This window comes from Salvia miltiorrhiza, chromosome 3 (genome assembly GCF_028751815.1).
Source record: "Salvia miltiorrhiza cultivar Shanhuang (shh) chromosome 3, IMPLAD_Smil_shh, whole genome shotgun sequence".
NCBI lineage: Eukaryota > Viridiplantae > Streptophyta > Magnoliopsida > Lamiales > Lamiaceae > Salvia > Salvia miltiorrhiza.
Genome location: NC_080389.1, coordinates 63,898,371 through 63,914,269, shown reverse-complemented (window position 1 = coordinate 63,914,269; position 15,899 = coordinate 63,898,371). Strand labels below are relative to the sequence as shown.

Here is a 15,899-nt window from a genome sequence, read left to right as displayed (position 1 = left end):
TATGATGTGTGGATATTGTCTCTACCGATTTGGCTTAATTAATGAAATCTTTTATGCATCTAAAAAAAAACAAGTGGTTATGTGACATGGGAGACAAAGACCTTAAGGTCACAACTTTAATCACCTCAAAAGTAATTGAAATAATTACAAATTACTATTACCTAAATTACTCTGAAATGTGTGACGAATTCATGCATTTCGAATTCTATATTAATCTAGAATAAATAAATAAAAAAACTCAACCTAATAATATTCGTCATTGGATTAATTTGTAACCTTTTGCCTTGACTGCAACCAAAACTAATTACGGAACTAACACAACATTTTTAATATTTTTTTTAATTACAACGCCCTTAAAAAAATCAGCACTAAAACTACGTTGTCTTATTAGAAGTATAATTTAACAGAAAAAATAAAAAGTAAAAACTCTGTAATTGCATAAAGTAATAGTATTATAAATAATTACAATATTTAAAAGTCGACCCCAAAAAGGACAAGTGCTTATCAATCCAAAATTTTACCATATTATTATTATTATTATCATTATTAAATAAGAAATTTATCCACTTATACAAGATAAGAAAATGGCCACACATTCTCATACATATCCACTAAATTAAGGCCAAAGGATTAACCACCACATGTCATAATCCATCACCTAAAGAAGAAGAAAACAACAAAATTAAAAATGACCCAAAAAAAGCTAAACATCGTAATTATAATAATAATAAAAATAAAATTAATCAGAGGACCCAAAAATGCTATAGTCCACTAGAATACATTTAACACGAGAACAAAAAAAATTCAAGTGCCACATTTTTTTTCATGGTTCATGTAAAATCAGACAACATTTTCTTCTCCATTCTTGAAATGTCATAGTCAAATCTTTTCCATCATTTTTTAATTCTTTTTTATTTTCTTTTTTTAATTTAAATAAAGCATGAATTTTGGGCCATGCATTTGCTGCCCACTGTGCAGAGTTGTTGGTTGTGTAGTAACTTCATTTCCTGCAACAAACAAATTTTTTGCATAAATAAAACATTGTTAAAAGAAATTTTTGCTTTACATTCATTCCTAAAGGTAGCCTTTTTCCCTCACTTGAACAATTCTTATTAAAGAAAAAAAAAGTATAAGATGATCCACCAATGATTATTCAAGCAAATGGGATTTGTCACTTTCAATGCATTTATCATTGTGGAACAGAGCATTAAGAGATAATGTGGGATGCTTGATTGCAAGATCAATGAGCTTTTGGTGTTAGCAAAGAAGGTGAGGTGATGATGGTGTAAAAAACAATCGGTTTCAAGAATTTTGATGCAAATTCTGAGAGGCAGAAGCTAGAAAATCAAGAATTGGTGATGATCAAGATGGAGAATGAGAGGAGGAACTCTTGTGATTTGGATGGAGATTGCTCTGTTTTGGCTTCATCGAGAGGCGTGAGCGAGCTCGACGAGGCGGCGACGAAGGTGCAGAAGGTGTACAAGAGTTATAGGACGAGGCGGAGCCTCGCGGATTGCGCGGTGGTCGTGGAAGAGCTCTGGTTCGTGTCTCTCGTGTGTGTGCGTGTGTGGGAATTAGGGTTTTGTATCGTACGTGTGAATTTTTATTTTTATTTTGATCGGAACATCCACTCCAAGAACCACCTTATCGAAATCCACCTTATATCTCCAATCTCCAAATTCGCTCCCAAGAGGGATCGAACCCGGGTCACTTCACTCAAGTGAGGACCCGGTGGCCAGTGGGCTAAGCCCCCTGGTTGTATCGTACGTGTGAACTGATCAACTTTTTTTTTTTTTTTTGCCCTAATAAGGTGGAGAGCATTGGATGCTGCTGCGTTGAACCGGAGCTCGGTGTCGTTTTTCAACGACAACGGGCACGAATCCGCCGCGTCGCGGTGGGACCGCGCAAAGAGAAGAGCTGCTAAGGTGTGTGCAGAGGAGATGATCAAGTTTTTTTTTTTTTTTTTTTGAGTTTGAGTTTAGTTGGATTTATTTTTATTTTTATTTTTGGTGTTAGGTTGGGAAAGGTTTGGCTCAAGATGAGAAGGCTCAGAAACTGGCTCTGCATCATTGGTTGGAAGCTGTAATTTCTCTCTCTCTTTCTCTCTCTCTCTAAAGAGTAGTTGTGATATTAATTATGATTAAATTGGACTTATTTTGAGCTTAGATCGACCCTAGGCATCGTTATGGACGTAACTTGCGTTTCTACTATGATGTGTGGTTCAAGAGGAAAAGTTGTCAACCTTTCTTTTATTGGTAAGAGCTTTCCTTTTATGGAAACTAACAAGTAATTAAGGTTGGGATGTTTGTACTTGGTATTGATAGATGCAATGATTTTATGTTGTTTGCCCTTTTTAAGGTTGGACATAGGTGATGGTAAGGAAGTGAATCTTCCAAGTTGCCCTAGAGTTGATCTTCAACAACAATGCATCCAATATCTTGGACCGGTAAGAGAATATCTGAATCTGACGTGGTATCATATTACGTACATAGTCAGTGTGTCGTACCTGATTTTGAAATATGGGATTTTTTGCGTAATAGAAAGAGAGGGAAACGTATGAGGTGATTATTGAGGAAGGGAAGTTGGTGTTCAAGAGGAGTGGAATGATCTTGAATACGGACGAGGACTCGAAATGGATTTTCGTGCTCAGCACGTACAGATCTTTGTACATTGGACAGAAGAGGAAAGGACAGTTTCAGCATTCGAGTTTTTTGTCTGGTGGAGTGACGTCGTCAGCCGGTAGACTCGTTGCTCGTGATGGCGTTCTTGAGGTATATATATAAAATTTGATTGACGTTTTAATTTATAATTTATATATAGGGGGTTATGGCCAAAAAATACATGAACTTTGAAAAAAGTTGCAATTTTCACCTCAACTTTCAATTGAGCCTCAAAATACATGAATTTATATTTTTGTTGCAATTTTCACCTAAGTTTTACTTTCAATGAAATTAGAGCTTAATTGACAGTCAGAAATTCACCTGATGTTGATCTAACTTCTAATGATAATGAGTATTTAGAAGCTCGGAGGTCTAAGAAGATAAAAATTAATATATTTGACTTGATTTCAATTGTCAATTAAGCTCTAATTTCGTTGAAAGTCAAACGTATGTGAAAATTACAACAAAAATATAAGTTCATGTATTTTAGAGCTTAATTGAAAGTTGAGGTGAAAATTGCAACTTTTTTCAAAGTTCATGTATTTTTTGCAATATAGTCTGAACTTTTTTTTTTTTCAGGCGATATGGCCTTATAGTGGGCATTATCTACCCACGGAAGGCAATTTCAAGGAATTCATTGCTTTTCTCAAGGAAAATCATGTAGATTTGTCCAATGTCAAGGTATAGGGTTTAAAAGATAAAATCATATGATTAAATATTGAGTGTTTGTCCCAAAAAAAACTAATACATTTTGCATGTGTTTATGCAGAGATGTTCAATGGATAATGATGAATTGTCTTACATTAAAACTATTGATGAAGGATTCGAACCAAAAATTACATTAAAACTATTGACTAAGACCCCATCATGTAAGTGGGCTAGTGGAGTTGGTGCTAGGATTGGATGTGTGAGAGACTATCCAATGGATCTTCAATCTCTAGCTCTTCAAAAGGTACATCTATCTTCAACACTTAATCTCTCACAATCCTACTCGAAGAGCGATTGTCCGATCCCGTCGCCACGGCCCGTCCCGACGGTTCGGGTCTCTCCAAGGTTATCACGTCTGGTGATTCCGAGTCCGATGCTGTCTCCTGTTGTTTCCAATTGATTCTCTCAGTTTTTTTTTAGGGTTTAATAGTGTTCCGTGTTTTCCGCAATCCACGTTTTTCATAAAATATCCTGAACTTTTTAACGAGAAGCTTTCGAGATTGGCCTTACCTTGTGTGTGTGTGAATTACCTAGATTAGGTTTGTCCATATTGTTTCTTTGCTTCTTTTTGTTCATGCGATAAGATTGGTTCTTGGTTTTTCAAGATTTTAGTGTTACTACAAATTTCTTGATAATTACTAGAAATATGTTGGCAAGACACATTTAATTAGAGGTAATTTATCTTGGAGTAATTTTTAACAATTAATTTATTTTTATTTCATTTGTTTGAGAATTGAAGGCAATGGATATATGTAAGATAAAATAATTTTCATGGAATCTGTTGGGATGCAGGCATTACATTGTTTATATTATTCTGACATGATGGAACCATTGACTGTTGCTACATTCAAAAATTCAAAAACAGTAAATGTCTGTCAGTTGAATGACTGTCATTGTACTAAAAAGAAAAGCAAATAATCCATTATTCAATTAATTATATACACTTAATTTAATTTCTTACTCATTGTGTTCCATAAAAAATACTCCATCCGTCCCGCCCAAGATGTTACATATTCATTTTTGAGCCGTCCCAAAGAAGATGCTACAAATCTATATTTGGCAAAAATAAGAAATTTTAAACACTTAATTAACACTAATTAAGTATTTATTTATTACCTTCTCTGTCATAGTTTATCACTTTATTATCTTCTCTTTCTTACTTTATCACTTTATTACTTTCTCTCTCCTACTTTATCACTTTATTATTACACACTTAAAACATTAATTTACAACTCCTTAAATCTCATGTCGCAAGCAAATGTAGCGTCTTGGCCGGGACGGAGGAAGTAAAATTCTCTTCTTAATTTTTTTCCCCATGATGTTGAATCAATCATAAAGTGATAAAGATGCCATAGAAAGTTCATTGATTAACTTTGTTTTTTTCTTATTGATATTATACTCCATCCACGACAAGTGTGGTATGAATTGTAGGGAACAAGTTTTAATAAAAATATTGAAAAATATGTATAAAATGAAAATTTGTTAAGTAATTAATAAATAATTTGTGAGATGAAATTATTATAAATATTATATATGAACGAGATAAAAATATAAATTTATAATGTTTTAAATAGAAAAATTATGAATATTTTTTATGGACATACAAATATAATAAAAATATCAAATAATTTTTCTAAACATGGGTATCTTTATATAATCTAATCAATAAAGTATTTCTAATGTGAATTGTCTTAATTATTCTTGAATAAATATTATTTAATTATGTTGTGTAGTGCTTTAGAATACTTCACAATCTTCTTGTTATTTTCCACGTAAGAAGAAGACAAGGGTGTGTTGACCAAATTGGGATTCTGATGAACCAATCAAATTACATTTTAAATTAAAAATTAAGTTAAAGTGTGGAAAAATAGAGAAACTAAATAAATAAATGGTTAAAGACAGTGTGACTGACTGTAAGTTCTCTGCGTCTCAACATCTGTGCTCGTGCCTTCCAATTTTTTATTCTATTTTAGTTCAAATCAAACAATTTAGTCCAAGGATGAATTACGAGGAAAATAATTACTAGTATTTCTTTATTATTAATTATTATTATAATCTGAAAACATTTGGACGGTGAAAAAAAAAAGGGATCTCCAACATCTTAAATTCTTAATTATATGTAATCAAATTGAGTTGAGTCAAGTAGGTTAATATCGAATTTGATTACTTGATGAAAAATCAAACTCGAGCCTGATTTATTTAAGTTTACTAACTTAATCAAGTCCAAATCAATTGTGTAAATATATGTTTAAATTGATAATTCATCAATTTCTTAAAAAAAATTATTTATTTATGTGTGTGTGTGTGTGCATACACTAAAATGTACTCCATTAAAGTAGATAATCAATATATTTATCAAAGCAAAAGAAAATATAAACTAAATATAGAGTTAATTAGTAGTTATATAATTTTAAACTAGCTCAACGAGTATAGTATCACGCCCTAACTTAACTCGTTTATATTAATGATTCATGCTAATATAATTGATATCTAATAATTCATATGCTGAAATAATCGTAAACTATATTTTATTCGAACTGAATATAATTAGGTAGCAATTAGTGAATTATTTACTACTGTCGGCAACGACAGAACCAATCAATTATTGGCCACACATTATTCCGTTTAGAGCTAATTTATAGGGTTACACAATTAGTTCAAATGAGCTTAATTAAGATGGGCCCTTTTAAATTTAATATATCGCCTATAATGGGCCATAAATAAAGTCTCTTGAAACTGTATTAAAAAAATAAAAAATAAAAACATTAGTTTTCCAACAAGGTTAAACGGAAAACTAGTATTCACATCGTCCCAATTTAACATGCTATATTTTTTTTTTTTGACGTTTCAATTCGATAAATTACTTTTTAAAATAAGAAGATCAATACATAATAATCATCTCACTCAATTCATTATTTACATCAAATGTCAGTATGACCCATAAATAATTATCTCTCTTTTCATTTAATATATATATATATATATATATATATATATATATATATATATATATATATATACCTTCATTATCTCTTCTACTTTTTTTTCACAATTATACTCTAAAAAAAGTTGTTTTATCATATTTTATTTATTTTTTAACATCCGTGTCCGGCTCATGTGACCTATTGGAATGGGACGAGAGAGTAATAACTTTTTTTTTTTAAATACAGGTAACTTTTTGTAAAAATAGTAAAAGTTAGTAATACCCACTATTACGCGATTTTTGAAATTATTTATCCTTTCATTAAAAAGTGTTTGTAATATTCTTAAAAAGTTGTGTAATAATATATCAGCTTAACAACAAATAAGTTAATTATTACTGATGAATTAAAATTTTATTTAATAAAAAAACATAATAACTCATTGGAAACACATAAATGCTAACTAATGAGATGGGCCTCGTTAAAACCTTTTAGATAAAAATTCAATGAAAAAAACACTTGTAACAAAAAACATTTTATGAATTTGAATTTTACCTACCAATTTTACCTTAGTAATCAAAAACACATTTGTACTATCGATCACGAGTAGTTTTTTTTTTTTTTGAAGCATCGATTACGAGTAGTTAAAACAGTCGTTATCTATTAATTTTGAAAATTGGGGGCATCTTTGTAAAGGTTACATCAATAATTTTGTATGATTTTGGTAATTCAAGTACATTAAAAAAGAGATCCCCGTTATCCCAAAAAAAAAAAAAAAGAGGTCCCCATTTTTGACAGTGAAATACATATAATTTCCTAGATTTTCAATATCTCTTTTCACTGACTGCAAAAAATCGAAGTCTAAACTTTTTACAATTTTTTTTTTCATGTGTAGTCAATTATAAATCATTGCCCCTTTTCCTCACATAAATCTATTAAATTATGAGGTCCGAAATAAATTTATTCTTCATAAAAAAATAACATGATGTATATATATCATTAAAAAGTGACTATGCTCACGCTACATAAACGTGGAAAAATACTATCCCATGCAAACAAGATTGAACCTAAGATCTTTCATAAATAAGAGTCTTTAAATGCCTCAACTTTACCACTTGAGCTAAAGCTTCATTGACACTATTATAAAAAAATTTATTTCATTTAAAAAAAAATCTTGATTATGGCCCCTTATGAGATTATGATATTTTCAACTCAACAATATATAACAACATACATATATAAACTATTGAGGATGCATTTACTTTGATTGTAAAATTTTCATTGAAAAATACTGATAAGAATTTTTTTTATTATTATTCTTATTATAGTTTACTAGAGATGAAAAATAAGAAATTCTTGAAAAATATTTTCACACCACTACCCAAAGATAACACTATCTAATATTGAAGAGAAAATGAGTAAAAATAAGATGCATGATAAAATACTCCACCTTGTTCGTATAATTTTTTTTATTATAATAAACACATGAAAATTATGGAAAAACGATGAAAATATATACTTGTATTTTTTTTCTTTTCCATCAAAATCTTCATCCTACAAATTCAAAACTCCTATGAATTTGTGACAAAGTGAATATAACGAGCTTGGTCAATTTTTATCCACACATTTTAAATAAATCGAGATGGATCCAAAGCAAATGTTTGTGGATTTATATGAAGAAGACAACATAGATCTTCACTACTTTGCACTGACTTTAGGGATTTTTTGTGTCTGCTTAGCATTTGCAAATTACAACACGGTCTTGGTCTTATTCTTACCAATAATAATATAATACTACAATATAATAATTAATATAATACATAAATATTTCTTTTTTGTACCTTTTCATGCTCCACTCCAAACGGGTCGTGCCTTTTTAGGATCCATGTCCGAATCTGGCATCCTCGTAATTACCCTCGATTTCCGAGGGCATTTCCGACCATTTGCACTCGAAGCGGGAATGGCGTGGCCCCCACCCCTTCATCTTTTGAATTTCAAATGGCATTGCTCCAAACCAACGGCTCTCACTCATTGGACACTACAACAACAAAAAAACACACCACACACAGTTGTGTTCAGCACCCCCCACTCACCCCACCCCCCCACTAACCCACTAATAAACTAACTAACTAATTTATCCAAAAATAAAAAATAAAAATAGGAAAGTTATGGAATTTCATTTTTGTAGGGAAATTTGTGAATTTTTTTAGGGAATTTCTTGAAATTCAAGATGTTTTCTTACTAGTTAGAGTTGACACTTTTTTATAGTAACTACTGTCTCTCCCACTTCAAACGATTCAATTTTTATTTTGAGTTGTTACACTTCAAATGATCCAACCCAAATTTAAAAATAAAATTAGACATTTAACACTATTTTTTGGGTTGTTCCACCACTACTTTACACCTTTATTACACATTTCTTAATTTCCGTGTCCAATTTTTTTGGGTCATTCGAAGCAGGACGGAAGTATATTTTAAGTGTGGCTTTTGGTATCCCTCTTTCTTTCTTTTTCCTAGGCAAAGTTCATATTTTTCTTGAAGATTTTTTTTATAGTAGCTTTTTAGCTTTCAAGAAATTGGCAAAAATGGCTTTTACTACTTCATAAATGATGAATTAATTGTGTCTTTGTAAGGATGAATCTCCACACCGGATTTGCTTTGTACTTTCACTATAGTGGGGGGAAAATAATGATACCCCAACGCCTCTATCATTCTATTTTTCCATAACATAGGAAAATATAGAAAAAAATATGCATTTATTTCGCTGATTTGGTAATTAATTTTTCATGGGAAAACCATAATAATGATTTATTCATAATGGGTTTGTTGCTCAGAAAATACTCAAGTTTGAAGTTCGAACACCCCCCCCCACCCACCCACGCCACCCCCCTAGGCCCCTACCCTCTTCTTTTCACCCTTTCTTCAATTGTCCCTTATTTAAGTTTTTATTCTTTTGAAGCAAAAAAGCAACTATTTTTCACAGCTCTTAATAGCTCTGTTTCACCTCTGTCTAAGCCGTTGCCTATCAGTTGCTTCACTCAGTCACTTCAAAGTCGCATAGATCTTCTCTCTCTCTCTCTCTCTCTCTCTCTCTCTCTTGAATCCTTTGGAGGAAGGTTTGGAGTCTGCAAAGAATGGGGGCTTCTGGAAAATGGGTTAAAGCATTGATAGGGCTTAAGAAACCTGATAAAGATGACAATGTAAGCTCCAAATTTTAGTTTCGCAAAATAAAAATTCAATCTTTTTTTTTTGAAGATTCAATCTTTCAGTTTCTATCTACATTCACTGCTCAGTTTATGGCACCATTTTTAGCTTACTAAAAAAAGATCCAATCTTTTTTAGTTTCTATCTGCATTCACTGCTCAGTTTATGTTACCATCTGCATTTCCAACTGAAAATAAAAATAAAAGATGAAACCTTTTCATTTATTAGATTTGTAGTTTGTTTATTTATGTATCTCATTATGTGCATGAGTTTTCACCTCGTGAAATTTCCTTATATTGTTTTTATCTCTAATTCCTAATTTTCAAACATTTTATTTAAAAAAAAATTAGGAAAAGATTAATGGAAAGAGCAAAAAATGGAGGATTTGGAGAAGTCCATCGCTGGATCTGAAAAAGCCCGCCGGAATCAACGCCGTGCCGGAATTCTCGTCGGAATCCTCATCCGTCAACAACGAGGCCTTCTCCGCCGCCGTCGCCGCCGTGGTCCGCGCGCCGCCGAAAGACTTCCGCGCCGTGCGGCAGGAATGGGCCGCCATCAGAATCCAAACCGCATTCAGAGGATTCTTGGTCAGTTTTTTTTTTTTTTTTCAGCTAAGGATGATTTGGTTTGATAATAATTTTTTGAAAAAAATTGTGTTGTGATTAGGCAAGAAGGGCTTTGAGGGCTTTGAAAGGATTGGTGAGGCTTCAAGCCATTGTTCGTGGGCGGCAGGTTCGGAAGCAGGCTGCGGTGACCCTGAGGTGTATGCAGGCTCTGGTTAGGGTTCAGGCTCGGGTCCGGGCCCGCCGCGTCCGCATGTCCGTCGAGGGGCAGGCGGTGCAGCGCCTCCTCGACGAGCGCCACCGCGAGAATGAGGCCTTGAAGGAGGCTGAGGTAGTTCGCTCCTCCGTCTCTTTGCGTTGTTAATCATAGTTTGTGTCTCCAACTTTCGAGCATATTTTGAAAAATGTCCGTTTTATATCCCATATTATAGAATCCGGCGACGAAATGATGAATTCTTGGGTTTTAGGAGGTATAACTGCACCTAAGAATCCAACCCGACGGGTTATTCATCATTCCGTCGCTGGATTATATAATGTGGGATAAAAATTCGGCGACAGAATGATGAATCATTTTGTCGGATTCTTAGGTTTTAGGAGTATAAATACACCTAAGAATCTGGCGACGAAATGATGAATTCTTGGATTTTAGGAGGTATAACTGCACCTAAGAACCCGACCCGACGGGCTATTCATCATTCTGTCGCTGGATTATATAATGTGGGATAAAAATTCGGCGACAGAATAATGAATCATTTTGTCGGATTCTTAGGATTTAGGAGTATAAATACACCTAAGCATCAAAACACACCTAAGTTGGGGATAATATTATAATTAACTCTTGTTTTAATAATTTTGATTGATCTGGTTGATGGAGTGGACGATCTCGTGATTGAAAAGTCGGTTTTTGGGGTTTGAATTTATTGTAGGAAGGGTGGTGTGATAGTAGAGGGACTCTTGAAGAGGTTAAGGCCAAGATACAAATGAGGCAAGAGGGAGCTGTCAAGAGAGAGAGAGCCCTTGCTTACTCTCTTGCTCAAAAGGTATTGATCAACTTCTCTCTCTCTCTCTTAGTAGAATGTTACCTCATTTGCTCACTCTCTCTCACACACATTTGGCAGTGGAAATCAAGCCAGAGTTGTGATTCTTGCATAACTGTGCCCAAATGCCAAGACTTGGACAAGAACAGCTGTGGCTGGAGCTGGCTGGAGAGGTGGATGGTGGCGAAGCCGTGGGAGAATCGCCTCATGGAGAAGTCGAGCACGGAGGAGGATCGGCACTCGGACACGACTCCGTTGATCAGCAAGGGCAGCCTCTCTAGGCTGTCCGAGCCGAGCACGGTGAAGGTGAGGAAGAACAATGTGACCAAGAGGATATCAGCAAGGCCTCCTCTCTTTGCACACTCGTCGTCTAGCCCTAGCTACGACGAGAGCTCGGCCTCGTCCTCCATCTTCACAACCACCACTCCCATCTCCGGGAACACTGCCTCGGACGAGGGCAGCAGCAGCAGGCCGAACTACATGAGCTTGACCGAGGCCACCAAGGCAAAACAGAGGAGGCACGGTGCTCACAGGCAGCAGCAGTCTATGGATTTCACCAATGCTGATACGAAGAGCTCGGATTCTAGTGCACCGCCCGTGCCCCTGTCTCGACCCCTCTGCCTCCCGACACGAATGGAGAAGGGGTATTTCTAAATGTGGGATTGGAAACTTACAACAGCTTGATTGTTTGAAATTTCACTTCTGCATTCTGTAATATAGTACTTGTTTATGAGTTTTGCCATGGAAAAAAGAAAAAAGATGGTTATTTGATCTTCTATACGCGTATCATTCATGCTCGTCTGATGGCACGAACCCTAACACCGTGTCTGAAGTTAAGGACTAAGCCGTAGTCGAGCTGCAGGGGATTCTCCATGAGAGGAGAGTGTCTGAATACATACTTCCTGTATAGATGAATCATGGAGAGCTTGATCTCTTGCAATGAGAACTTCTGCCCGATGCAAGCACGAGGGCCGATCCCAAAGGGAATGTAGGCGTAAGGATGCCTCCTCCTCTCCTCTTCGCCCTCTGGGTCGAACCTCTCTGGCCTGAACTTCTCCGGCTCTGGGAAGTTCACCGGATCTTTTGCAAGAACCCCGAGTGCCAGCCACACCCACGTGCCCTAATCCAAACACGGGCGAGTTTAGCCATGGAGCCGTGGTGGTGCGTGTGTGTGTGTGAAGTGAGATAGATCATAGATATGTATATACCTTTGGTAGGTCATAGCCTCCTATGCTAACTTGGGCTGATGTTTCTCTAGCAACCAAGGGAGAAACTGTGTAGAATCTCATTGCTTCTTTGATGACCTATTTTTTAGTTTAGTAATCAAGAAAATAGCAATGAGATTTAGATTGATTCATATCTTTTTCAAGAGTAGACAAACCAAGACCTACTTGATCAAGATAAGGGAATCTGTGTTGAAGGTCATGGGCACTAGGCATCTGGTGAGGAGGGCCAAACGCATCGATCTCTTCTAGAACCTTCACCTCGACGTGTGGGTGGCACGCGACAAGATAGACGATGCTAGACAGTGTAAACGACGTAGTTGCAGAGCCTGCCAAGAGATGCTCATAGGTGACAGCACTAACATAATCAGAGGTGAAGGCATCCTTTGCAGCTGTCTCTGACTCTCTTGCTCTGAGTATAAGAGACAAGAAATCCTTCGAGCTGGGGTCGTCGTTCGCCTTCTTCATCCTGCTGTGGACGATCTCATCCAGACGGCTGCTCAGCTCCCCGTTGGTTCGCTCCACTTTCCAGTCCATGGTGCCCGGGATCCTCTTGAGGAGCTGGCGAAAGGGCTCTTGAAGAACCGGGGCGAGCAACCCTAGTATGATTGAGAACGAGCCGGATAGGTCCATCTTGAGCTGGCTCGTGGAGTAGACGTGCTGGTCGATGAAGTCTTGCACGCGGCCATCTTCATGGTGCCTGCGCGATTCTGGCTTGGAGAGGCCGAAATCCACCCCAAATGCAGCCCTCCCGATCACGTCCGTGGCTAGCTTGAGGGAGAGGTCGGAGAAGGTGAAGTCCCCGGAGTCGAGGTCTTGGGTGGCGGAGGCGATCACGCCTTGCATTGTTGGGATCAGCTTGGCCAGATGGGATGGCTGGTAGAGGGAGAGGATCGTGTTGCGCATGCTCGACCATCTCGTGTCCCTATCCGTGTTCGTGTCCGTGCACGAGTTAGAAAATCGAAACAACAACAACAACAACAACAACAACAACAACAACAACAACGCATTCTTAAACACATCACCTTGTGAAGAAAAGGCCTTTTTGATGAAGAGGAGAAGCTGCTATGGGAGAAGGGATGCTTCTGTTTGATAAATACTTGAATTTTTTTATCCCAACTTCTCTGCAAAGCTCTGCATTTGCTACAATTACTAGTGGCTGTCTTCCCATATGGAATCTGTTTTTTTTTTTTTTTTTTTTTCACAAACAATTTTCATTACATCACTCTCTCTTGAAATTAAAAAGTGCAGCTGCAAATCAAATCAAACCAAACTAGGCCTCTTTTTCATCTACAAATTCCACTTTAGGTCCCATGCTTATCATAACCATGAATGATTCTTGAAAAAATAAGATATTTATGTTCAAACTAAAACCAACCAATAGATTTAATAGAATTGAAATTTATTACTTTAGTGATCATGTTCTGCAATAATGGGATTCACAGTAATCTTTGACTAAAGAGTGCCCCACAAACAAACACCACTAAAATACAAAATATTGCCTTGAGCATGACTGAAAAAGGCAATGGAAACAGAGAAGAATGAATGAAAAAAAATCACCACAAATTCTCAATATTTTCTATCATGATATCATCCATGAACAAGAACTGCATATAAAGATGTAAAGTAGCCTAACAAATCATATGTCTTTGCAAGAAATCATCAGAAAAAAGCTGCTGAGTATTTGAGGAAACAAACCTGAATATGGGGCCGTGTCGCTTGGCAAGAACAGAGAACACGTCGGGGCCATACTTCGCGAGCAATGGGAGGTGTCCGACCACGGGCATTGCTGGAGGGCCGGGGACTCGTCTCACACCCCAACTCGGTGCATAAAGGTACACCAACACTCCAACTACGGCTGCTAGGAACGAGGCGATCTTCAACGCTGTAAAGGGCTCTACCACCATCTGTGCCAAGGGCTGGAAAAGATCTGTTACAAACTCCATAATGAGAAAAGAGAAGTGAACTTGCATCAATTTATAGAAGAAGAAAAGAAAAAAGGGGAAGTCTTTTATATGGGATGAAACAGGTTTTTGTCTGTATTGAATGGTGATAATGGTGGGGTACTACTACAACATAATGCTGCAAAATGTGATTTTAGCCATTTTACTGTGTTTTTTTCCAGTTTTAGGCAGTGGGGTCTGAGAATAACCACTCCAATATTTACTCCAAATTGGACCTATGGAGAGAGATGGTCTCTTGAGGATCTCTGGTGATTGGATGTTTAGAGCCGTCAGTCGCGTCAGACAGCCAGCGTCACCCACACCGGGCCACACGGGCACCGGCCAATGGAGGCTCGACAAATCCCTGTCCATCAACTTGAGGAGAAAGTGGATTTAGGCACTCCCCACAATCTGATTCTGTGTGTGTGTGTGTGTTCATTCACTTGTTCAAGAATAAGATTTGCTCAATCACACAAACTAGAAGTCTCAATCATGAGAGAGAGAGATCATGGGAGAGAAGCAACAGAAGCCTAAAGTGGTTGTTTCCATCACCAAGCATCTAGACACAGAGCATCTCAACCACAAGCATATTATATCCAAATTTTCATCATGATCAGAAGCATATTATAAAAAATTCCTTAATTTATACCTTCCAACTATGTCCCTTTCTGTTTTCTTGATCTCTGTTTACAACGCGAGTGGTGTTAGACCAGACGTCGTCTTCACAGATCTGAGAGACGAAGCTGTCAACGAGTTCTTGCATGAAGCAACAAGACCTTTGTGGAAGCTCTTTTCTCACCCACCATCTGCAGAAAGAGATAGAGTGATCAAGAAAAAACATTATCTGCCAAAAATGATATCCAAATCATCATACAAATCCTCAATCAAAAAAACTGATTGATTATGCAATGGCTACTTTCCTTTTCCTTCATCATCACACCACAAACAAGATCTTCAAAGATTGAACTCCATCAATGGTGAATCACTTAAAAAGGGTAAACACAATCCAAATTTTTTTCTGGTCTTTGAATATGTCCCTTTCTTCATCCTGTTTCTTGATCTCTGTTTACAGCACGAGTGGTGTTAGACCAGACGTCGTCTTCACAGATCTGAGAGACGAAGCTGTCAACGAGTTCTTGCACGAAGCAACGAGACCTTTGCGAAGCTCTTTCCTCACCCACCATCTGCAGAAAGAGATAGAGTGATCAAGAAAAAACATTATCTGCAAAAAATGATGCTCAAATCATCATACAAATCCCCAATCAAACAAACTGATTGATTTAGGAGGATATTAATTTGATTATGCAATGACTACTTTCCTTTTCCTCCATCATCACACCACAAACAAGATCTTCAAAGATTGAACTCCATCAATGGTGAATCACTTAAAAAGGGTAAACACAATCCAAATTTTTTTCTGGTCTTTGAATATGTCCCTTTCTTTATCCTGTTTCTTGATCTCTGTTTACAGCACGAGTGGTGTTAGACTAGACGTCGTCTTCACAGATCTGAGAGACGAAGCTGTCAACGAGTTCTTGCACGAAGCAACGAGACCTTTGTGAAGCTCTTTCCTCACCCACCATCTGCAGAAAGAGATAAGAGTGATCAAGAAAAAACATTATCTGCAAAAAATGATGCTC

General features: G+C 36.5%; 3 protein-coding genes and 1 long non-coding RNA gene across 6 annotated transcripts; 3 read left to right on the top strand and 1 right to left on the bottom strand.

The window, feature by feature from the left end:
* Positions 1 to 888: 888 nt before the first annotated feature.
* On the top strand, positions 889 to 3,972 carry LOC131015396 (IQ domain-containing protein IQM1-like). Its single transcript, XM_057943776.1, has 9 exons — positions 889 to 1,080; positions 1,204 to 1,540; positions 1,811 to 1,925; positions 2,017 to 2,082; positions 2,167 to 2,255; positions 2,359 to 2,446; positions 2,541 to 2,771; positions 3,240 to 3,341; positions 3,430 to 3,972. The coding sequence occupies exons 2-9, from the start codon at positions 1,359 to 1,361 to the stop codon at positions 3,766 to 3,768; spliced, it is 1,212 nt and encodes a 403-aa protein (XP_057799759.1). The 5' UTR covers positions 889 to 1,080; positions 1,204 to 1,358; the 3' UTR covers positions 3,769 to 3,972.
* A 5,145-nt stretch (positions 3,973 to 9,117) lies between these two features.
* On the top strand, positions 9,118 to 11,869 carry LOC131015393 (protein IQ-DOMAIN 6). The gene is made up of 5 exons (XM_057943774.1): positions 9,118 to 9,489; positions 9,844 to 10,080; positions 10,160 to 10,387; positions 10,983 to 11,096; positions 11,175 to 11,869. The coding sequence occupies exons 1-5, from the start codon at positions 9,424 to 9,426 to the stop codon at positions 11,745 to 11,747; spliced, it is 1,218 nt and encodes a 405-aa protein (XP_057799757.1). The 5' UTR covers positions 9,118 to 9,423; the 3' UTR covers positions 11,748 to 11,869.
* On the bottom strand, positions 11,778 to 15,104 carry LOC131015367 (cytochrome P450 711A1). Of its 3 annotated transcripts, none has more exons than XM_057943745.1 (6): positions 14,909 to 15,104; positions 14,015 to 14,246; positions 13,342 to 13,494; positions 12,485 to 13,241; positions 12,302 to 12,397; positions 11,778 to 12,213 (listed from the first exon to the last, which is right to left on the bottom strand). In XM_057943745.1, exons 2-6 carry the CDS (start codon positions 14,221 to 14,223, stop codon positions 11,884 to 11,886), a joined length of 1,545 nt encoding a protein of 514 aa, XP_057799728.1. In that variant the 5' UTR covers positions 14,224 to 14,246; positions 14,909 to 15,104; the 3' UTR covers positions 11,778 to 11,883. The 3 variants fall into 3 exon arrangements, with proteins under 3 accessions (XP_057799728.1, XP_057799730.1, XP_057799729.1); XM_057943747.1 differs by lacking the exon at positions 14,909 to 15,104 and adding an exon at positions 14,496 to 14,612; XM_057943746.1 differs by lacking the exon at positions 14,909 to 15,104 and adding an exon at positions 14,469 to 14,582.
* An 8-nt stretch (positions 15,105 to 15,112) lies between these two features.
* On the top strand, positions 15,113 to 15,864 carry LOC131015491 (uncharacterized). Its single transcript, XR_009098552.1, has 3 exons — positions 15,113 to 15,254; positions 15,332 to 15,653; positions 15,731 to 15,864. It is a non-coding gene; the product is annotated as an uncharacterized LOC131015491 (long non-coding RNA).
* Positions 15,865 to 15,899: the final 35 nt, after the last annotated feature.